Genomic DNA, 23,484 nt, shown 5'->3' with positions numbered 1-23,484 from the left:
TGGGTGGAAAAGAGGATGGTGGATGGTCGTGGTTTTTTGAAGAGATGTGAAAAAGGAAGTGTGGAATGATGGATGAGAAGTTGTATGGGAAGATGAATAGAAGAATAGGTGGTTGGATGTATGAATAAATTAAAAGGTGTGTGGTTGGATGAATGAATGAGTGGGATGATAGATGGACCTAAGTGGTTAGTGGATGGACAGGAGGATGGATGGATGTGAGAGCCCCAGAAGGACATAAGGAAAGATGGGTGGATAGATGGATGGGCGGATGGAAGGATATTTAGGAGGATGAATGAGCATGTGTGTGGAGAGAGGTGCCCACCCCCACTGGCTTGAACACATGGGTTAGCAGAGCCACATGCCAGCCCTATGACTGGCCATCAGTAGCTTTCCCTGAGCTGTTCTGCCAAGAAGCAAAAACTCATTCGAGCCATGTGGACTTGTTTTTGAGGGGGGAAAGAATGAGCTCTCCCTCTTCCCACTTGGAAGATTCACCAACTCCTCACCCCTGACTCCCCACTGTGGGCACGGAGGCACTGCGCCATCCAGGGCAAGACCTCGCCCTGTCTCCAGCTCCTCTCCCACGATATCCAACTACCTGTGAAACCCAGAGATCTTTCTCCAGCCGGAAAACAGAAATTCAGCGGGAAAGGAGAGGCCGAAGGCTGAACCCAACGGTGCAAGGTTTTATGGTTCAGTCATCCTCCGTCCTGACGCCGCGGGGCCAGCGGGAGAAGAAACCAGTGCGTCTCGGGGCGCAGGGGCCAGTGGGGCTCGGAGGCACAAGCACCCCGCGACACTCCAGGTTTCCCGACCCACGTCCCTGGCAGCCCCGATTATTTACAACCTCAGCAGAGCACGGGGCGGGGGCAGAGGGGCCCGCCCAGGAGGGCTGCTACTTCTTTAAACCTCTGCCGGCTGCTTAGTCACAGCCCCCCTCGCTTGGGTGTGTCCTTCGCTCGCTCCCTCCCTCCGTCTTAGGTCATTGAGCCTCGAATAAAAACTGCAGCCAACTTCCGAGGCAGCCTCATTGCCCAGCGGACCCCAGCCTCTGCCAGGTTCAGTCCGCCATCCTCGTCCCGTCCTCCGCCGGCCCCTGCCCCGCGCCCAGTGATCCTCCAACTCCTTTCGCCCGCTCCCTCGGTTCGCTCCGGACACCATGGACAAGTTTTGGTGGCACGCAGCCTGGGGACTCTGCCTCGTGCCGCTGAGCCTGGCGCAGATCGGTGAGTGCCCGCCGCAGCCTGGGCAGCAAGATGGGTGCGGGGTGCTCAGTGCGGACCCGGCGGCAGCCCCTCCGGCTGAGTCGGCCCTGGGGGACTGGAGTCAAGAGAGCTGTCTGCGAAGGGCATTGGGCTCCGGAAAGCAGGGCTGGGATTTGCGCTAAACCGTTGGAGAATGTGTCTGTGGAAGCACCGTTTGGTTGAAAGAAAAAGAGAAAGAGAAGAAAGTTTGTTGGGCAGGCTGCCGGCGCGCAGTTTTGGGCGAGGTCGCTAGAGCTGGAGCACATGGCAGAAAGTAACCGTTCTCCTGGATGCGCATAGTCGGTGTCTGGACTAACAGGCTCCTGTGCCCAAGGGCTCGCCAAGCCCCACCGGGCTGTGTCTAGGCAGGGCAGAGCTGGGCGGGGCAGAGACTGGGGCTGGAACAGGACGAGTGGCTGTTATCAAGGTGGTCACAGAAGGGATCACAATTCCAAGTGCGAGACTAGCTAGCTGGCAATGGGTTTTCCAGAAAGGGGTCCTGGGTTCTCCCAACTCCCCACTGAGCCTTGTTCCAAAGCTTACAGTCCGCAGTGTCACTGCCACCTTAGCGCTGTGGAAAGAAAAATTAATTTTTCTTTTAAGAAGTGCCAGCTGGGTCATTAAGACAGCTCAGCCTGCATGCAGTAAATTCTACTCAGCAAATATTTATTAACCCAGTTCCATGGGGGTACTGAGAAAGTGAAACACACAGTCCCACCCGGGTACTTTAGATTGAGTACCCAGTATAAAGTATCTTGAATTACTTTCTGCTTTCTCTATCTTCCTACTTTCTGCAGTAGGAAGAAAGTGACCCTAGGTAGAGGCTAGGCAGGACGAATTCTCTGTGCATATGCATCTCCCTTTCTGTGTGAGTGAGAGGTCATTGCTAGGTGGGGATTTGGGGATCTAGGATTTATACTACTGAAGCTGAAATAATAATAATAATGATAGCAATAACACAGCCTGTCACGGTGGCCCGCGCCTGTAATCCTGGGACTTTGGGAGGCTGAGGCAGCAAATTACCCGAGGTCAGGAGTTTGAGACCAGCCTTGGCCAACATGGTGAAACCCCATCTTTACAAAAAATACAAAAATTAGCAGGGTGTGGTGGTGCACACCTGTAGTCCCAGCTGCTTGGGACGCTGAGGCAGGAGAATTGCTTGAACCCAGGAGGCGAAGGTTGCAGTGAGCCAAGATTATGCCATTGCACTCCAGCCTGGGTGACAAAGCGTGACTCTGTTAAAAAAAAAAAAAAAAATCAATACAGCACTAGCTACCATTTACTGTATATTTTCACTGTGCCAGGCATTATGTTAAATCCTTTCCATGTGTTATCTCATTCTACCCTCACAATGGCCTAGTAAGAAGTTTCCTGTTATCAGGCCTGTTTGACAGGTGGAAAACTGATGCTTAGAGAGGTTAAGAGACTTGCTGGCATTCACATAGCCAGGAGCAGTGCTGGATGGAAACCCAGCTCCACTGTGCTCCAAAGCCTAGGCTTAGAATATGTTAGGCTGTCTAAGATGGACAAACTCGGGAAGGATTTCCGGGAGGGAAGGATTTTGGTGGATTCTAGGCCTTAGGGAAACTTCCAAAAGGGACTGGAGCTCAAATAAGCCCTTGAAAAGTGGAAACATTCAGGATGGGAGAGAAGAGTCAAGCTGGAGATCAGGGAGCGCCTGGGCCTGGCCTCAGACAAGAGGGTCCTGGTGGTTTCCCTACAGCCTCTAGGGAAGTTTATTTGTATGTTACCTACCAGTGCCATCTTCTGCTTTGTCTTTGGGCACTCTGACTCCTGACTCTTTCCAACCTGTCTCCCTGATTCCTTCTAAAGGGCCCCACCTCCAAATATTTGGCACTGTCCTAACCCTTGAGGTTGTCCCAGAGACCCACAGGCTCCTTCCTGCCCCGAGTTTCTACGGCCCCTTTGCACAGCATCATTTAGAGGAAGTACAATGAAGTGCCAGTAGCAGTAACTGCCCCGGCCCTTGCTTTCATGTGCTTGTAAAGTTGTCTGGCAGGAACCGAGACTTGGAAAGGAGACATGATTTTGTCAGAGGGCTTGGGGCTGGGCATGGGGAGGGTGGCGGGGGGGAGAAGGAGGAAGGGGGAAGGAAAGGAGCCCTTGTTGCCCCATTCTGGGAAGTGGTGGACTCTGGACAACCATGAGGAAACTTTGGAAAGGAACAAGGCTTTGGGGAGGAGAAGTGGGTCCAGTCTTTGTATGGGAAAGCAAAAAGTGGAGAAATGGCCAAATGTAGTTAAGTGACATTGGACCCAGAAACTCTGAGTTGGGGAACAGATATCTTGAATTAGGGGTCTTGTGCAGGAGGAAGAAAGTGGCCCTTGGTGGAGGCCAGGGGGGATGAGTCCTTCATGCACATGCAGCTCCTTGTCTTTGTGGGTGAGGGGATCTTTGCTTGGGAATTGCATGCCTGGTGTTGAGAAAGAGGAGAGCATCTGAGAGCCCTGGTGCTTGGGGCTGGCACACACCTTTCTGCTTCCTTCTCTCGAATTGAGCATTAGAGACTCCACCCCTTGCTGGGAGTTAGAACTTTAGCTGTGTTTTCCCATGTGAAGAAGCAAAGAGCAAAGCTTCATCTCTGTTGGGGCTAGCATCAACGAATTCAGGTATTTCCCATTTACACATTGGACATCTACTTCCTGCAAAGGTATGGTGACAAGTCCATGTGTGGGAGGCTGGCAGCCAGTAGGAAAATGTTCCATTTGTTTTTTCCCAAATTTCCCCACAAAGGAGGGGATGCTGGACAGCATGAAATTCTTAGTTCATGACAGATTCCCTTCCATTCATTCAGGAACTATTTCCTGACTCATTGTCATAGACTCAGAGATGAGAACTCTAAGGATCATTTAGAAAACCTGAAAGAGAGGGACTAGTGACTTCCCCTCTCTGTGACTTGTTAAGATATTAGGGCAGGGCATTCTTCGTCCATTTCGTCTCTCATATATCTCTATCATGAGGACTGCGGGAGCCTGAACCCCACCCCCTGCAGTGGGCGGGGAGGGCGTGGTCTACTGGTAACAACATTTGTTTCACGCCTTAAATACTACCTTACAGACTCATTACAATTTTATATATTACTCTACAATATACCCAATTTGAATTTAATACAATAATAATGATATATATTTTTGACCATATAGCAACGTTGGTGTTTGAGAATGATTCTCTGTATTGTCCTGGGGCTTGTAGCACCTCCTGGAACATCACTAGATGGTTGGGAGCACCGAAGTTTTAAAAGCCTGATGCTCTGCTATGGTACCATATGGTCCTATGTAAAGCAGGGTCCTAAGACCTGAGTCCCTAGGAAATACCGCTCAGTGAGCACTGACTCTATGCTAGACGTGAAGCCAGGGGGTAGCACAGGATATCTTATCTAAGTCTCCCAACAGCCCTATACACCTAGCACTCTCTTAACTCCATTTTCTAGATAAAGAGATCGAGACTTGTGGAGATGGCACGACTTGCCCCAGGATCCAGTGGTGGAGTTGGGATTTCCCCATTGTCTAACATCCTCCCATGTTAGACTCCAATGCTTATGCTCCTTCAATTCATTATGTGTCTGGAGGACTTTGGAAACTGTGCGTGGCTCTCCCACACTCCCTGTCCCCCGTGGCCAGCATAAGTGAAGTCTCGCATGGGTGGCTTCTCTCTCCACCCCCGGCAGGCTGTGGACTCTTGGCTGCCCTGCCTGGCCTGTCTCTCTCCAGGTTTGGCTACAGATATCTGAAATGCCAACCAAGTTATTTGTAACTAAAATAAGTCACTTCCCTTATCGGAGCCCATCTGCCCTCCCAGACACTTTCTCATTTACAGGCTTGGAATAAAGGGAGAGGTGGTTGCTTGTCTATGAGACAAGTTGGGGCAATGCCCTCTGCCTGAATATTAGGAAAGCAGCATTACAGGAGCTCTCACTCTGACCCAGCAAGCATTTCACATGCACTGACCCAGAGACCCACTCCTCACATGCTCATTAGTAGGTTTTGTGACCCCGGGCAGGAGGCTGACATGGATCTTGAACTGAAACCCAGTGTGTGGCTCTAGGTGACACGTAGCCACCCAAGTGAGGTTTCAGATCCACCTGCAGTGTCAGATGCTTCAAGGCTGGGGTCCCCTGATGGATAGGAGGTGGTTGGAGATCACCTGGGCCTCCCCAGCACTGCCTCCTGTCTGGGGCTGGGGCTGGGGTAAGAGTAACTGCAATTGTGTTTCCCCAGCACCTTCGCTTTAGCTCCCTCCACCCAAGAGCCTGAAAGGGAAGTAGTTCTTGTGAAAGAATGAGCTGAAGCAGGTGGCAGTTGCTACCAGGCACCATGTAATTTTCAAAGGGCATCTTTTTCTCCCTCAGAGAGATATTTCGTGGTTTGCACAGCAAGAAGCCGATGACACAATTTCCTTTGTGCCCCTGTTTTAATGGGAAGGTTGCAGGTGTTCTTTAGAATGGCAGGGTAGGTTGATACCTTCTACCTTAAATTTGAATCCCACTCTTTCACTCACTTAGCAGGTTAAATTTTTTTTAAGTGTACCCCCCACAGGTGCCCAACTGGGTTTGGGAGGCAAGCCCAACTTGCCAGAGTGAACTGGAAGTGGTGCTTTCGAAAGTTTGTGGTTCTGGAGTCTGGCCTGGCATGGATACCATCATTGTGCGTTCCAGATTTTCCGGGAGAGTCAGGATATCTAATATGCAAACACTCCACCAATTGACGTATAGTGTATATTTTGACTAAATGTTTATATATTTTTCCACAAATAAATACATGACTTAACGTAATTGAAAGTCAAACACTTTTTAAAAATGCTTTTTGCATAAAGAAATTCACATCTTTACAACTCCTTAACTAGAATGGTGTCAATTAAATTAATGTTTGATTCAGGACATGTGTACTTTGGAGATAAGTATTTCATATTCCTCCCCTCTCCATTGCTCGATTGCCCCACTGGGTGATGTACCAAGATAAGCCACATGTTTGATTCTTGTTTGCTGGATGTGGACATATACACATTGCAGGTGTGCCTATAAGTACATGCCTGATGGATCTATGTGTGTGGTGGGAATCGGTGATGCCAAAGAATGCTAAAGACTTTCATGCCCCTTAAAGGGGAAAATAACCACAACGAAACAAATTCCAATGTATCTTCTCCTGTCCGTTTTCTGCAGCACTGGGGGAGTCCCCTGATAACAGGGATCATGTCACATTCATTTTTGTGGGCCCAGGTCCCAGTAGTATTGACCCATAACTGTTGAACTGCAATGAATGTCTAGAATATAAAAGTCATGATATCTATATATATGGAAGCATGCTGTCAGTATGGGCTAAGGTGCAAATACATTTACGTGTAAGTGAGAATGTGGTGACGGCTGTGTTGCTTGGGACAGGGCTGAGGAGGGCGCTTGGCTGGCTGACCGCCCACCACAGGCCTCATGTTTGGTCTAACCCAAACAGTGAGCTCACCCATCTGTTTGTTTGTGGCTTTGGTGGCTGCCTGCTGTGACCGCTGGGGACATCTGGCTAAAGACAGGGTTACTAGATAGTGGGGCTGAGAAGGGAGTGGGAGCCAGTGAGATGAGGACACCAACCCCAAATTTAAGCCTCGGAACAAAAACACTCCCCAGTATCAGCCACCTTGGAGTTCTAGTTATTTTGGAGATACTGATACAAGGTTGAGATCCTTGGGTGAGAGGCCCACACTCCTCCAGCCCCCACGCCTGCTTCTGGAAGGTGGTGGCAGAGGAGAGAAGTAGAAGTACTACACGGGAGATTCTTGCCTTCTCTGTCAGTCTCTTTGGGCAATTATCAAGCTGTCGTCTGACCAGATACTACCATAGCTTCTTCAGGGGCAAATCCGTAGGGAATCCTGACATCCGACGGGGAGCCACTTTGGCAATGGTAAACCGTGTCTCCTCTCCACAGAGCTCGTGATGTCAGAAATTACCCATAACTGGGGCAGGTTTCGTCTTCCCGAAGATTGTCTGCCCAGCTAGACCTGAGAGACAGGGAGACAAACACAGAATGAGGGGGTGGGTCTTGTGGGGGTGGGGAACGATGGAAACTCACAGAGCCAGATCTCCCTGAGTTTGAGGTGCACTGGCTGCCTGGGTGTGTCCTCCGGAGGCAAGTGTCCCTGCTAAGTGCAAGTGTGGGCAGACAGATCTCAGGTGGGTGGGGAGGGACTGAGTCACCAAGGAGGTGATTTGCAAAACTCAGGTCCCAGAAACTTTCAGGTCTTCAGCTTTTAAAAGTAAAGGTTAATTGCAAAACTCTGGGGTTGAGGGAAGGGATTATTCACATAGACCAGTCATTTTGAGCATCTGCTGTTGTGGCATTGCAAGTCTCCTTTGCAGTGCCTGAAAGTTCATTTGTTTTTGAGAGCTCTTATGCTTTTTCTGCTTGCATCTTTGCACAAGTTCTGTTTCTGAGAACCCTCACCACTATTAGTAATAATAGCAAACACTTACAGAGTGTTGACCATGTACCAGCGCCATTCTAATTGTTTCCTATATACTGCCTTGTTTAATCCAAACACTGACCTCATGAAGGTGGTGCTGTTATTATCTGTCTTTTACATATGAGGAAACTGAGGCACAGAGAATTTAAGTAGCTTTCCCAAGGCCATGCAGCTGATAAGTGATGGCTCTGGGATTCAAACTCACGTCTGGCTACAGAGTTCATGCTCTTTGTCACTACGTTAGAGTGCTTCTCTTGGTATATTAAGATATCGAGGCACCCTAGAAATCCGGGCGATTGTACCTGGAAGTATTGTAGTTGTTTTCAAAAACTTCATTTGGGAATCTAGTTGTGGGTGAGGTCATAACGTCCACCGAGCTTTTAAACATGATGTCAGAGGAAGGGGCTAGAATTGCAAAAATGAAGGAGGAGGAAGTTGTAATGGAAACTTCTTCCAATGCATAGTCTGAGTTGACTCATTCATTCTGATCTCTGAATAGAAGCTCTGCTCTCTTCTATGTGATGGAAAGTTGAGGATAGGGTAGGGCTGAGAGGGACGTGAATTGAGTTGTTTGTTCATTAGGATAGGGTAGGGCTGAAAGGGATGTGAATTGAGTTGCTTGTTCATTATCACTTCATTATTTGTCACCTAGATGAAAGGTGAAGGTGGCTGATTAGCGTTTCTCCATCAGCTAGAGCTTTGACTGGGAAATGAGCCAATCAAATAGCAGCAAAATATTTGCCCTTAGCCTACGGGCCCTTGGTTCCAGGGTCTTCTCTCTACCGGCTAGAATGGATGAGGGAGGGAGGGAAACTCTGAGAAAAGAGGCTGTCAAGAGTAGGGCTGTACATATCCAGGGCACAAGGAATTTGGCAAAAGCTGGAAGTGTACTATAGCCCTTCTCTCCAGCCCTAGCCTAAACCAGATGACCAGGCTTCTATTTGGCCCAGCACGTGACCATCCCATCAGGGAGCAAGAGAGTTTCCTCTGGGTACCCCTCATTGAGAAAAAAGCCACCCAGGAAAAGAGGAGGCAAGGCCCCCCGGAACATCTGGCTCAGTCCGCAGGAAGGGATGCAGGCCTTTTCCTGGGAACGAGGACTCATCCCATATTCCAGCCCTCTTCCCCCAACTTTTTTTTTTTTTTCAATTTTAGTGCATCTCTTTACACTTAAGCAGGTCTGCGGTGACTTCTAGGAGGACCCTCACACAGTAAAGCCCCTTTGCAAGTGTTCACCACTATGCACATTAAGATGCCAGGGAGAGGGCCGGGCACGGTGGCTCACACCTGTAATCCCAGCACTTTGGGAGGCCGAGGCAGGCGGATCACCTGAGGTCGGGAGTTCGAGACCAGCCTGACCAACATGGAGAAACCCCGTCTCTACTAAAAATACAAAAAAATTAGCCAGGCATGGTGGCGCATGCCTGTAATCTCAACTACTTGGGAGGCTGAGGCAAGAGCATCGCTTGAACATGGGAGGCAGAGGTTGCAGTGAGCCAAGATTGCTCCATTGCACTCCAGCCTGGGCAACAAGAGCGAAACTTGGTCTCAAAAAAAAAAAAAAAAAAAAGGTTGCCAGGGAGAAATGAACAATTCCATGCAGCCAACACCTGGTCTCCTGCCTTTGGCTTAGAAGGGCATTTCTGCCCAAGCCCCTAGCCCCCGTCTTTGCACACCTTAAATGAGTAGCTACTATATGCCAATCACAGATGTTGCCTCTGCTCAGTGTATCCAGTCAAAAAACCAGAATCTAACAGAGCTAACTAAGCACCATCTTGCAGGAAACCAGCTGACGTCAGCTCCGCAGCCACCAGTGAGTTGCTGGGCCCACATCTGCCTGCAAGAGGGGAGGGGAATTCAGGTAACCCACAAGAGTGCTGCTCACACAGAGGGGATGAAAGTTTGGGGAAGAAATCTCCTGTCAAGGAGTTTGTTTTTGCAGTGGATCCTCTGTGGTGAGACCAGCTGTCTTTACAACATCATTAGAGGTCAGGTACATTCCTGTAGACTCCCTTAAGTGACTTGCTTTCTCCTATTTTTCCCCCTGAAAAGTCATAAAAACCTCACAAACATATCTCCATTTAAAAAGAGAAAGCTTAAGGGATGCCATATAATGGCTATCTCTTCTCTTTTGCCAGTGAGTATAAAAGCTCCTTAGGGAAAAGCCCAAACCCTCTATATGTTTTCATATTCATGATAGCCCTGAGCGGTCAGCACAGTTCCTCAATTATAGTGGGTGCTCAATAAACACTTGGATGGCTTACTGAATTAATAATGTTTCTAGACTTGGCTAGCAAAGCCATCTCTGTTACTTATCTTTTGTGATTTTTATAGGTTCTGTCTAATTCTTTTTCTTCATTTTTTTTTCTTTCTGGTCTATACAAATCTTCTTTCATTTTTCTCTATTGCTACTTGTAGTGATCCTCAACCCGCCTCCCCCTTTGAAATTTCTGTTCTCTGCACGCTCTTCAGTCTAAAGAGATCTTTCTTGAGGTTTGAAATGTTACACAAGGCAGGGGACGTTTAGAGCTAATTGTATTTTGTCCAGTAGAACGGGGATCTGGATTTCCTATAGATCTGGCTGCCTCCTTGTCTACACCTTTACTTCCAAATCTGGCCTCATGTATAAAAAGACCCCAAACCTTAAAATCATGTTCTCAACAATACTCAGAGAAAAATTGTTGGCGTTTTGGTCACCATGCTAGAGGAATAAAAGGGCAGTTGTTTCTTTCAGTCAATGGTTTGCAAACCTCCCAGACTAAAAATCACCTCCATATAATCAGATGCTTGGTATGGTGTAATGAGGATGAGGAGGTCTGGCTTGGAGGAGAGTCATTTAGAAGGTATAAAGGCAATGGAACACGACAGGAGGACCCATACACCAGTTGATTCCCCTCTTGCCACTTAACAGCAGCGTGAGCTTGGGCAGTTGCACTTGTTAAATGTCTGGAACAATACTTAGCACATAATTTCTAAAGCTAAATGTTTAGTTCACAGAACTCATCCCAAGAATAGAAATGATTATTATATTTTAGCTTCTCTCTATTACTGATTCACTATGTGCTGCTAAGCAAAGTATTTCACCCCTATTTACTTCTATTTTTCCATGTGTAAAATGAGAGGGTTGGATTCTAGTTGATCTGTGAAGTCCTTTCCAGACCTCATGTTCTATAAATTCACCACTCTGTGGGCTTACTAACACCTAAGCCTCATAAAACCTAATGGAAAGAATAACACAAAACCACCATAATGCAGTGTCAAAAAAATTGGTGCCTGATTTGTATTAAATGTCAAAAGTGAATTATTAATCCATGCCAGAAATAAACATATGGACTCAATTACACTCTAACTCCAATGGGCAAGAGTGTCGTAGGGAGAAAGTGCTTTGCCCATAGTACTTTATAGAATCCTCTAGACCATGTGGAAGGTGAGCAGATGAAGCAGCTCTGGCCAGAGAAGTTAGCAACATGTCCCAGTCACACAACTGAAACTGCAGGAAGTCAGTTTGGGATTAACTGCAGGATATGAACACTGTACTCTTTATATTGTACTTTAAACAACATTGCTTCATATGGCCAGAAAAGCCAACCTCTGAAGAAGAGAAAAATTGTTCCCTTCACTGTCAGAGCTTCGTGAGCACCTTGGACTTGCCAGCTTTCCTCAAGCAACCCCTGCAACTTGTTGGTACAAAATTAACCACAATATTCAGACAAAGCAGTACTTACAGGGTGAGCACTAATATCCTATGCAACTAGGGTAGCCTGAGAATCTAGGGGAAAACAAGCAAGACAAAACAAAAGATTATATATAATCTTCCCCCAAATCAAGGCACTGAGCAAGGCAGGCCTGTGAGATGGTGAATTTCTACTTCTACTGAGAGTCCTCCAGACCCCCAGTAAAAATTTCTTTTCATCATAAAACCAGAGAAACTCTTGCTCAGGAAAAAGAAAGAAAAAATGGAAATCATAGAGACTGCAAGACTTAGGATTTTGTCAAAGTGTGTCAGAGGCTATAATATAAGGCTAGTTTCTGGCATTCTATCAGTCACTGAATGTCCTTCGTCAGATTACAGCTCCTTTTGGTTGTGCTCACTTTAAACCCATCTGGAATCCACTGACCATTAGCTGAAATAAAATCCCAGATGTGCTCAGATGTCACATCCTGTGCAATGCCCTCAGTTTTTGCTGATATGGTTCAGTCATCTGTGTCTCTAGTTAATCATACAGACACAGTATTCTAGGAGAAGTGAGAATCCACTCATAGCCAGGAGAGGTTCTCCCTCTTAGTCACAGGGTGACTGTGGGCAAGGTCCTTCCCTTATTGGTTGCCTCTGTCTCCCCAGTTATAAGATGGTGACAAACTGACCAACTTAAAATTTCCTTAAAATGTATTGGCACTGTGGACAGAAATGAGGAAAGTGGAAGACCTAGTTTCTGTCCTCAGGGAGCTTACCATTTGGTGGAAGTAAAGTTAAACAGGTGAAAGAATTATGCAAGAGAGCATAACCAAGTGTCAGAAGATAGGAAAAACAGACATCTCGATTGTATGTGAAGGCTTCGAGGAATTTGAGGATGAGTTGAATGTGGAAAAGAAGATGGACAGAGAGAGGGGAGAGAAGAGAAACCCAGGGAAAGGCAAAACATGAGCCAGGTGTTTAAAGTGGGGGAATAAGAATGGCTTGATTGGGGCCAGGGGAGGGGTCAGCCTGCTTGGATAAGAGAATTCATGTTAAGAACAGTGAGAGATGAGGTTGGACAGATTCCAGGCAATCAAGTAACAGTGGCACTGTCCACTGGCAGAAGATCCAATTTTTCTGCCCCAGAAACTCATAAGTTCTCATGAATCACCCTCTCAGACAGTGCTAGACAGAGTTCAGAAGCAGGCCGGCTCCAACAATGAGAAATAACTTTGGCAACTTTGCCTGGATTAGAGAGTGGCAATTTAAGTGAATCCCAAACAAGACCTACTGTGGCAATAGCAAATAGATTTTAGCTCAAGGAACATTTCCCATTGACTCCTAGAGGCTTCCTAAAATGCTGTACTAAGAAGTCAAATCTTGGCTCAGGTATGGAGAGTGCTGTGATCCTGATGTCTGCTATGGGCACAGTATGAAGGATTTGACCCCCATGCATCACATGGACATCACCGTAGTAGAGCAGCAGGCTTTCTTTGTTAATGTTTCTGAGAGTTGTGCGTATAGTCCTCTGGGAGTTTAGCCATTCTAGAATCTGGCCAGCTAGCCATACTATAGACTCCACCTCCTTCTAGAACAGTAGAAAAGCAGTCTCTTGCCCAGAGGGCAGAGTTTAGTCACTTGAGCCTTTTGTTAGGATTCATTCCCATTCTGTCTTCCCATTTACCCACATGAAGTTAGATGCTGGGAGCCAGATATCTCCTGTGTTTGAACAAGGGCCAGACTTCCTGGCAAAGGGTCCCTTCTCCCCATCGGTTTCTTCATCTGCAAACTGAGAAGACAAAAGTGATGCCTCACCCACGGTGGCGACAGGAGGAATAACTAGCTAATGCGAGGAAAGCCTTTGAAGATGAAAGGGTGGTATGTGCATGTTAATTACAACACTTATCAGCCCTGGAGCCTCTGCATTCTCAGCTGCCACTGGAAGCTCTTCTGTGCCTCCCAAACGCAAACAGCAGCCGCATTCCATGAGCTGGCCTCACTGAGTCCGGCTTAGAACATCCAAGTCAAGAAGGTTGGATTTTGAGCTCAGGCTGGCCAGCTAGCTCACTCTGGGCCACTCAAGTTTCCCACTACTCATCCCCAAGGGAAAAAGCAGGCTAGCTACCTGGGCAGGTAAGATAAGACAGAACCAAGGTATAAACAAAAGGCTCCATCAAAAGTCTACCAGAAATAGCCCGTGGGTAAGATTAGGACACTCTGCTCTAATTCCCACCCTGTGAAAGACTAATTGTTTGACCTTGGGCTATTGGCTTTATCTGTCTAATGGTTCAATATACTGTGTGAACCATTTGGGGATAATAATCCCTCTGCCCCCCCTAGACCTCTCCACCTTTGCCTGCTGGTGTGAAAGTGTTTTGTGCTAGTAGGCAGAAGCACGTGATATAAAACTACAAGGTCCTATTATTACCTAGGATAACTTTTGCCTCTATCTATGTCTCCTGTTGCTGGTTGACCCCAATCATTGAAACTGTATTCCTCGGAATGCTCAGCAGTCTCCTCCAAGCTGCCATTCCCTCCTTATCTAGGTGGGCTCAGTATTGGCTCAGGCTTCTTGGGTGTGCCACTTCCTAAGGCTTGCAAATGCATTCAGCCTGCCCTTACTGTCAGTGCCAGCTCTCAGTGCCCTTGCTGGGATAACTCAATAAAGGGCTAGAAGTGAGAATGGGATAATCATCAGATGCTTTGCTAGGGCTGATGGGACAGCTTAGAAGGTATAAGCTGAGCTGGGCCCATGCAGCAACACCAAAACATGTGTTCAAAGAGGAAGAAGAGGAGAACGAGAGAAAGGAAGTTATCATGGGCGATGACAGGGCATGCCAGAATGGGAAAGGGTGTTAGGAATTATGTAGCCAACTTGTTTGATTGGAAAGATAAGGAAGCCTCAAGGGCTGCAAGTGACTTTCCAAGGTCACAAAACTAATTAGTGGCAAAACCGTGGTCTTCTGACTTGTCCGGTTTCCTTTCATTTTATCCTTTGAGATGATAAAGGAGAGGACACTAACTAAACAGGAAGACAATGATCTGATCAGGACAAGAAGACTTGGAGTGCAAAACGAGAAGAAGATAATAAGGTAATGGATTTTTTAGTGGCACAGTGGGAAATGGCGTAGGTGTTTACATTGCACTGGGGCCCTCACTGTGCTCGGAACTGGTTCCCTGTGCACTGTCTTGCACACCCATATTTGGTATTTTTTGATCCTTTTTGACTTAATGAGCATTTGGAAACCATAAGGCCCAGAGCAACCTGACCTTTGCCTTGCCCAGACTCTGATCAATTTTGTGAGTTAACAATCAATGGTTTTCAAATTATTCAATTGTTCACTCAACGCATACTAGTTGAACACCAATATCTGTGCTCTGCTAGGCACTGGGGATACCACTGTAGACAAGAGAGGTATAGTCTCTTCTCTTCTGGAACTTACAGTCTATCTGGAAGACAGACAGTAAACAACTAATGATGCCTTTGTTTAATTACACTTCTGGTAAGTGCTATGAAGGAGAAGCACTGGATCTTGTGAGAGCATAATAGAGAGATCTCATCTGATTTAAAGCACCAGGGAAAGCCTCCCAAGACCTGTTGGATGAATAGCAGTAACTATGTCTCCAGGATCCCCACAATTCCTTGAGGACCCTCCTTGTCGGACTTTTCAGAGCTGCACCAGCCCTCTCACTGTCTCACCATTGGGTCTTCTGAGTAAGAAAGCAAGAAAAAAAATTTTGCTCCTCAAAATTCTGAAAGCAAGTGGTTTATCACGTCTGCCCTGTAATAGTGGTGGGAAGAAAATCATGAGAACCTCCAAGCTGACTCAGGATTTTAGAAGCACACATTTGGGGAGAAGGGAAACAAAAATTCTGGAGAAGCAAAAAGTGTCATATGGTATAGAAGTTATTTTAAGCTACTGGGGAAAATTCATAATTTACTTAGGGATCTTGAGTGTCAAGCATTGGTTTAGAGTCAAATCTTATCCATTTCATTGAAAGTTCCTTGATCTTGTGGCTGAAGCTTGGGCCTAGGGTTTTATTAGTGTACATTTAGGGGATGGTTTACAGGGTATCTTCCAAGGTCACACAGGTGCCTCCTTTGGGGTCAGGCAGGAGGAATAGGACCAACTCTGGGATATGGATGTACAACCATTTGGCTCCTAGGGCCTCACTCCTTTAGCTCCTTGCTTCTGGTGACTTCTTGGAGACAAGAGTAGACTCTTTCAGAACAGCGAGATGGTTGTGCTGACAAAACAAAAACAAAAACGTCATTTAAGATGCCTTCAGATGCCAGTAAATGTCATAATAAAAATATTTAAAAATTAGTAGAGTATAGGCACTAGCTAATTCAAATGCTTGGTTGTAAACAACTATGTCTCGTAAATGAGAATAAAGTTTATTCTCCCAATGACGATGATAATAACTTTCTCACTCACTTTTACTCAGATTGGCTTTATTGGGCAGGAGAGACAGGGATGGAGTTATAGCTATCATGATTGAACTTAAGCTACAACCCATCTATGCATCAAACCATCATGTGTCTCATGTGTGATTGTTATCTGTTGTGTATATTTTGGTATACCCCTATCTGTACATACCAGTTGAATATTTCTGTAAGTAACAGAACAATCAACTCTCATAAAATATTACCTCCCAGGGCAAGAAGTCTGGGATGATTCCAGGAAGTCAATGATATTATCAAGACTCAGGCTTATTTTTCTAACTTTCAGTTCTGCCACTCCCAGTGTCTTCCTGCAATTTAGCACCCCTCATGTTCCTAAACTAAATCCCACAGTTCCAGGCATCCTATGAAAAAAAAAAAAATCAATATTTAGCAGCAGAAGAAAGAGTGCATATTCACAACCATCTCTTCTAAAATTGGAGGAACGGCTTTTTGGGAAGTCCTTAATTGACCTCTCCTTATTTCTCATTGGATGAATGGGGTCACATGCCCACACCTAACCAATCACTGGCAAGAAGAGCTTGGACCACAGTGCTTAACTTAGACGAATCATGATCCACCCACTGGAGCTGGGATTTGAGGTCTCACCTCTCCTGAAGCACAAGTTCAGGGTTTCTGAATAAAATTGCACTTCCGGTTGAACAGAATAATTTTTTTTGCCTTGGTAACAATGTGGGCTACAATGAGTAAGGGAGTCCATCTACCTGCTAGAGTTGTGGTTTGAGACTATTTGGGCTAAGGAAAGAAGGCAAAGCTAAGTTTTTGTGCTTCTGTGCCATACCCTCAACCTTTTTCTGAGAAGACATGCCTCATGGGTAGAGCTCACGTGGGGGACACACTGCAGTTTGAGGTTTAGATGATCTGTGGCTTATACTCAATGATAATACCTATAACTTTATCCTTTCCTCTCTTCCACAAAAGAGAATTATATCAGGGAATAATCTTAAATCTGTTATAATTTACAAGAAATAGCCAGTCTTTTGCACACTTGAGTACTTTATTATTAGAAACTCATTACTTGCAACCCATCTCAGCACTGTTGGAGCTACACCATGCATGAGGACCACTGCTCTAGAGTGATCCATTAAAAGAGAATTACTACGAACTTGAATTAGCATTTCTTTCTCTAAATTATGCGATGATGACCCTCAAGGGAAATGGTCGTCTTCCCTTTTCTACTGCACTCTTAGAGTGTATTAATGTGTGTGAAGTGTTTTCAGTTCCATTATCTAAAGCAGCCCCATATTAACATCGTGGTTGGCATTATTGTCCTCCTGTGTGAGATGAAAGTTTAATGACTTCTGCAAGGTTATGAAAGGTCAAGGTCACAGCTAATTAGTGCAAATTCAGGATTTGTATCCTAGTTTCTACCCCAGAGCTGATGTCCATGTCACCATGGACATCATTTGCTCCCAATATGCCTGATTTACTTTCAAGGGGTCTGGAATTGACTATTGGATTTTATATTAAAAATTGCTCTTTCATAGGCAGGAAAAAGTCCTTCCTAATAGTTTGAGTCCAAAGCTTAAGGATCTAGCATCTCAACCTTTTAATGAACCCAAAAATGAACAGGAGGGTTTTCTGAGCCAGTCCCCTGCCTCCACACAGTTAGCTCATGAATCCAACATCATGGGGGGAAGCCTTCAGGATTTTGTTTCCCATTCCTTTTTTATCACCTAAATATAGTTAAAGGATTTAAAAATGGACCTGAAGGATGTGATTGTGTCTTAGGCAGGAAGGGGGCCCGTTCTTTTCAGTATCTAATGATGAACGATCTGAAGGAAATGGATTCTAAACCATTTGATTCTAAACCAAAATGGTGTATCCTTTCTTTTGAGGGCGAATTTCCTGATCATGAGCCTTGTTGAGCATTAGATTGGCCGGCTGGTTCCTAATCCATCCTTCAGTTCTCAGCTGCAAAGACATTTCCTTAGAGAGACAGATCTCCTTTGGGGACAGCACAGGCCTTGAGAGGGAAGGCTTCCCTTTTCACTGAGCTTGGCTCCTACTACACCTCATGTGTCTGTTGCATTTATCATGCTGTGTTGTCAACTTGTTTAATGTCTGTCAGTGGCTCACGCCTGTAATCCAGCACTTTGGGAGCCTGAGGCAAAAGACTTACTTTGACAGCAGAGGTTTGCAGAGGTTGCTGGGCAACATAGTGAGACCCTGTCTCTACAAAAATATATTTTTAGTTGGCTGTGCATGGTGGCACGCACCTGTAGTCCCAGCTGCTCAGGAGGCTGAGGTGGGAGGAGTGCTTGGGCCCAGGAGTTTGAGGTTACAGTGAGCTAGGATTGTGCTACTGCACCCCAGCCTGGGTGATGGAGCCAGACCCTGTCTTTATTAAAAATTAAGAAAAAAAATAGCCTGTCTACTCTATTGGTCCATAACCTCTATCGAGACAGTGACCTTGTCTGCTTTATTCAATGCCTCGATCTTTTCCTAGCACAGTGCCCAGCACATGGAGACACTGAATTGGGATTCTCCTTTTTGAAGGCCCCATATCCACTTCAGTATTGGGGTGATTTTGGTAGGATTGTGGCTTACCATGGTGGATGCAGCCTGTGAGTTCCAAGTTCAACTTCTTAAAAAACCTTGTCTATCATCTATCCATCTATATGTCTATCTATCTATCTATATGTCTATCTATCTATCTTCTATCTATCTGTCTATGTTCCATCTATCATCTATCTGTCATATATCTATCTCTATTAATTATCTCTATCTTTATCTATTTATATCTATCATCTATCTGCCATATATCTATCTCTATCTCTTAATTATCTCTATCTTTATCTATATCTATCATCTATTTATGTCTATCATCTATCTATGTCTATCATCTTTTAACCTATCTGTTTCTATTGGAATAAGAGCCAAGTGCTTGAAAAGCAGAGGAGAGTCAGTACACAGGCCACATCTTCTCTCACTCCCTCCTTCCTCCTCATAGCTGTGAGCCACCCCAGTCCCTGCACCTGCTTCCTTGGCTGGCATCATCTAAGAAATCATCTCTTCCACAGTTTCCTGCAAGGGCATCACCCCAAGGGAAGCTGAACACATGCAACATCTGCCCACTCAGGATGAGTGTGAGGGATAAGGAGGAAACATTTTTCCTCTAGAGACAGGGCAGTTGGGGCAAGGGCTGGGGAAGCAAGACATGGATACTCCAGGCTACTTCTTTCTGGGGCTGAGGTGGGTGCTCGGTGTGGCTCCCCTCTGGGACATGTTTGGGGCAGCTCTCTCACCTCTGAAACAAGCCTCATCAGATCATCCCCAGGCTTCCTTCCACATAGTTTCTGATGATATAGGAAAGGACCCCAATTATCTATTAGAGCTTCCTGTTCTTTGTATTGTTTGGAAGGCTAACGTCAACAGCCACTTTTGTATTCTGTATTGTTTGCGTTGTTAAAAACTCTGGAAAACTCATCTGGTTTCTTCTCCAAAAGTAGCTTCCCAGAGCCCTGGGAGACATTCAGAAATAAGATCCTTTTCAAATAGGCCAGCAGGGACCAGGGTCTCTCAGAACCAGCTTTCCTATCTTCTTCCAAAGGCCGGAATTGAGAAGGTTTACTCCAGCCCACATAACTGAGTCTCTGGGCTGTCAAGGACGCATTAGGGGGATTTGCTTCTGGTGTGCTGGGTGCTTAGAAAGCCGTCTGAATTGCAGAGATAGAGCTGGGTTCCAGTTCTGCCAGTCACCAATTATGTGGCCTTAAGCAGTTTACTTAACTTTTCTGAGCCTCAATTTTCTCTCTCTAAAATAGAGTTGTAATATACCTATGGCTTAGAGTTGTGTAAGGGCTGACGCGATCACAGACTTGAAACCCTTGATAGAACGACTGGCATGGAGTAAGCATTCAACAGTCATAATTAAGATCATTGTGATGATTGCACTTGGGGCCTCTCCATTCACCATTCTGCCCCAACTGTGTTCCGGCTGCACTTGAAAATGATTCCAGCTGCCTCTGGAAGATTTTCATCCCATTTCTGGGCAAAACATTAGCCAATAAACTCTCATTGAATTTGGCAGGGCGGGCACACCAGCAAGCTGACACTATGTGCATACGGGCTTCCTGGAACAACTGTTGCTGAGCAAATGAAGCAGCATAGAACATTCCGGGAAGCAGGATTATTGCTGTAGCTGGTGAAAGTGAACTGGGAAACGCACTCCAGGTCCTGTCTTCACTTGCACAATTACAGTCAGTCTCCAAGGCTGCTTGTCTCAGCAGGATCAGCCTCTTCCTGCCTTCTGTCCCGGCAGTGGGTGGTGGGGCTGGAGGAAGAAATGGTGTTTTCCTCCCTCTCTCAATGCAATTGTTTCTTTACAGTGCTGTTCTCTGAGGCCAGAGAACAGAAGGGCTCTTTCCAGAGGCAGTTTAACAGAGTAGCTTCCTTTTCATTCTGAGTTTGGGGTTTCCCAGAGTCCCCTTCTTCCCAGAAGCGCAAGCTTGGAATTTCTTGGTTGCCAATGAGGGACCAGCTTCTGAGTTCATAAAGTGTGTCCATGGTTTTTAATCAATTCTCTCATCTCCAAAAATACCTTTAATTGCCTTTAGCTGCTTAGTTCTGCTGTCCTCTAAAGAAAAGAAGATCTGGCCACTCCCAGCCACACCTCAGAAGTGAGTAAGGCTTTTGCACCTTTTAATAGGAGTATTTACATGTGTGTCGGTTTCTCATCTGCTTTCAATTTCATTAGAGTGTGATTTTGGACTGTTGCTTGAGATGAAAGAGCAGATTATCAAAGTGCAAATGATTTTTTTCGTGGTGCAAACACATCATAAATTAGAACCTATGAGACCCCTTTGCAGTGGGGAAGACTGGGGCCAGTCATCCAAGGTTTCATCTTCCTGTAGGAGAAGGGAAGAAAACGGACATTTATTAAGCATCTGTTACTATCCAGACTCTCTACTGGTGCTTTTTGTATATTTATTCTCTAACTCCCATCAACTCCTCTTTGAGAGAGGCAGCAAATGACAACTGAATAAATGAATGGCTGAATTTCATCAGAGCCAGTTTACAGGCAGAGAAACTGAGGCTCATAAAGTGGATGTAACCCACTTGAGATGTCTCAGCTCTTATATGGTGGGGCTGGAATTCAATTCAGAGCTCCTTCTCCCTTTTAACGCTTCACTGCAAGTTCCCATTCAGCTTCATGGGATTAATCCGGTTCTTCTGTCCCTAGAATGGAGCCTTGAAAGTTCAAGGTGTCTCCTTTTCCTAAGAAACTGGATTTTTCTGGCTCCTTGAGAATTAAGGAGCTCAAAACAATTGAGAATTCTTGGGAGGCATCTTCAGGAAAGGAGGTGATGGAAACTTCCCTCTCCTCACTCTCCCCAGGGGCAATGGGGCCTCCAAGGCCACCAAAGATCAAGGTGCCAGGTGGGGGATGCCTCCCAGCTTCCCATTCATTGTTCAGTTGGGGGCCACTCAGCAGCTCCTCAGGCGAGGATTGTCTTAGAATGGAAGAATGGTTCAAATTGGCCCAAGATGCTGAAATTTATTGCAGGGATCACTGGGACAGTGTGTAGCAATTTAGGAGCCTTCTCTCTAAGGGAATCAGTAGCTGCTGCATTTCTCTTAATTGAAACCACTGTTTCCTTCCAGCTTTGATGGGGCAGGTTCTCATATCTGCGTGCTGAAAGGCGTTTATTTGGTGTAATCTGAGAGCAGGATGCTGGTAACACTTTCTTTTGTGTTTTGCCAGTTGTTTCTTTTTACTGGCCAGTCCACCCTGTCTGACGCATTCATTATACCTTAACCACCTTGACACCAGAGTGAAATGCCATTTCTCTACAGGCAGGAGAGAGTCACACGGATTCCTTGAGTGTTTGTAGAGTAAGTGAGAAAGATATGTAGCCTTCTCCTAGAGGCAGAGGGCTGGGTTGGCTGGGACTTAGAGATTTTCAAATCCAACTCTGTCCTTGTCTGATAAAGTAAACGAGGCCTCTGAAGGTAAAGTGACTTCTCTAAGTACTCACAGCTTATCAGTAAGAAGCCTGATATTACAACTCCAGGTCACTAGACCTTCAACCTAATGTTCTTCCCACTAAACCAAGTTAACATTTATTGTGCACCATACTAAATGGCAGACACTGGGGACACAAAGATGAATAAGGCATAGTCCCAGTGGAACCCACTTTGGTTATATGGGTTAGGACACTTGAGGCAGGATCCTCCTTAGAATGGTGTTTTATAAAGTCTCTCTCTCTCTCTCTCTCTCTCTCATCTATCTCCAATCTATCCTCTCTATCAAGAGAGAACACATATAATATAGAGTAAGAGCCCATGTACTGGATAATTAGGCTTCTGGCTCCTAATTATCAGGAAGCCTGGAGGTCTTGAGTGGTTGTAACCAAGGATACTGAAAGTGGTTGACCAGTTAATAAAGAATTAAGTTAGAGTAAGAGGCACTTTACTTTTAAGCTGCCTTTAATACACTTTAATCTTTGAGATGATTGGCTAATATCTGTTAAGTACCAGGCTCTTTGCAGAAAGTCAGGTCCTTTGCTAAATGATTTAGGTATATTTCTTTATTTAATACTCAAAAAGCACCCCATAAGGAAGGCATTACTTTTCCTTTACTGATGAAGAAACTGAGCCTTAAAGGTTAAGAAAACATAGCATGCATAATATCCCGCAAGAGCTCAAGCCAGGACTTGGACCTTTCTGATCAAAGCCATACTTGGAGTATGGTTACTACAATCTCACAATACAATGAGGGTAAATCCCTGCAATCACCAGTTACCAGCAACTGTGAAATAATGGATGGCATAGATGTCAGGGGGTCAGGAGAGCCTTGTAAGCGTTCAGAGGGCTCGGGAGTGGACACATCACAGTTGCACTCTGCTGGGCGGCTCTGTAAATCTCTTTTTTTGTCTTGAATTTTTTTCTGGTCAAGACTCAGAAGGGATGGATGTAGCTTCACTTACCCCAATTCTATCCAGCTTGTGACCCAAATGGAACTCTTATCCCTTAAGCCAGGTCATTCAGTTGTTGTAGCCTTTGCCTTCCAAGTTTCCCTTGTCTACCCTACTGAGTCTGAATTCTAAGGACATCTCCTTATGGACTGTGGAAGGCAAAGATGAATTCCAAATCTTATTTAATCTCTGTGCTGCGGGGAGGAGGAGTGTATTTCCTTTTGCCAGGTATCTGAGCCTACAAAAAGCCCCCTAATAAATAAGTAAAATATGTCCATGAGTTCATAAAAGAGTGAGCCTTAGACATACAGACCACCTGTCAAAAGAGCCCTGTCATTCTCTATTATAATATCCTCTTTTATTTTCTGTGTAACACTATCAGTATCTGAAATTACCGTATTCATGTATTAATCATTTACCTGTACGCTATATCCTCACTCTAGAGGTAAGCTCTTTGAGGGCACAGATTGTGTCTGACTCTCCAGCCCCCAAGATTATATCTGGCTCGTATCATCCATATCATAGGGAAGGTGCTGTGAATTGACACCTTGCACCATGCTTTATGGGAACTAATGGTGCTTTGAGAGGCACAGATTTCGTAGAAAGAGACCCAGTTGTTCCCACCCTGATGGTTCTAGGTCTAGGTCTAGGTCACCAATGTCTATGGTGAAAGAATGGGCTTTTGCGAGGTATGGTCTCCTGTCATGTATG

The 23,484-nt window shown here is 45.6% G+C and overlaps 1 protein-coding gene across 5 annotated transcripts in view; it reads left to right on the top strand.

The window, feature by feature from the left end:
• The first annotated feature begins 1,025 nt into the window (after positions 1-1,025).
• CD44 (CD44 molecule (Indian blood group)) overlaps positions 1,026-23,484 on the top strand; it is an 89,810-nt gene continuing 67,351 nt past the window's right edge. For all 5 annotated transcript variants that reach the window (XM_032166277.2, XM_058446560.1, XM_058446561.1 and 2 more), the window contains exon 1: positions 1,026-1,226. In XM_032166277.2, coding sequence (XP_032022168.1) covers positions 1,160-1,226 — 67 coding nt within the window. In that variant the 5' untranslated portion in view covers positions 1,026-1,159. The remainder of the gene's footprint in view (positions 1,227-23,484) is intronic.

Source organism: Hylobates moloch, unplaced genomic scaffold (assembly GCF_009828535.3).
Source record: "Hylobates moloch isolate HMO894 unplaced genomic scaffold, HMol_V3 SCAFFOLD_11, whole genome shotgun sequence".
NCBI classification, from domain to species: domain Eukaryota; kingdom Metazoa; phylum Chordata; class Mammalia; order Primates; family Hylobatidae; genus Hylobates; species Hylobates moloch.
Note: the sequence above shows the minus strand (reverse complement) of the source record. Positions and strands in the feature narration are given on the sequence as shown.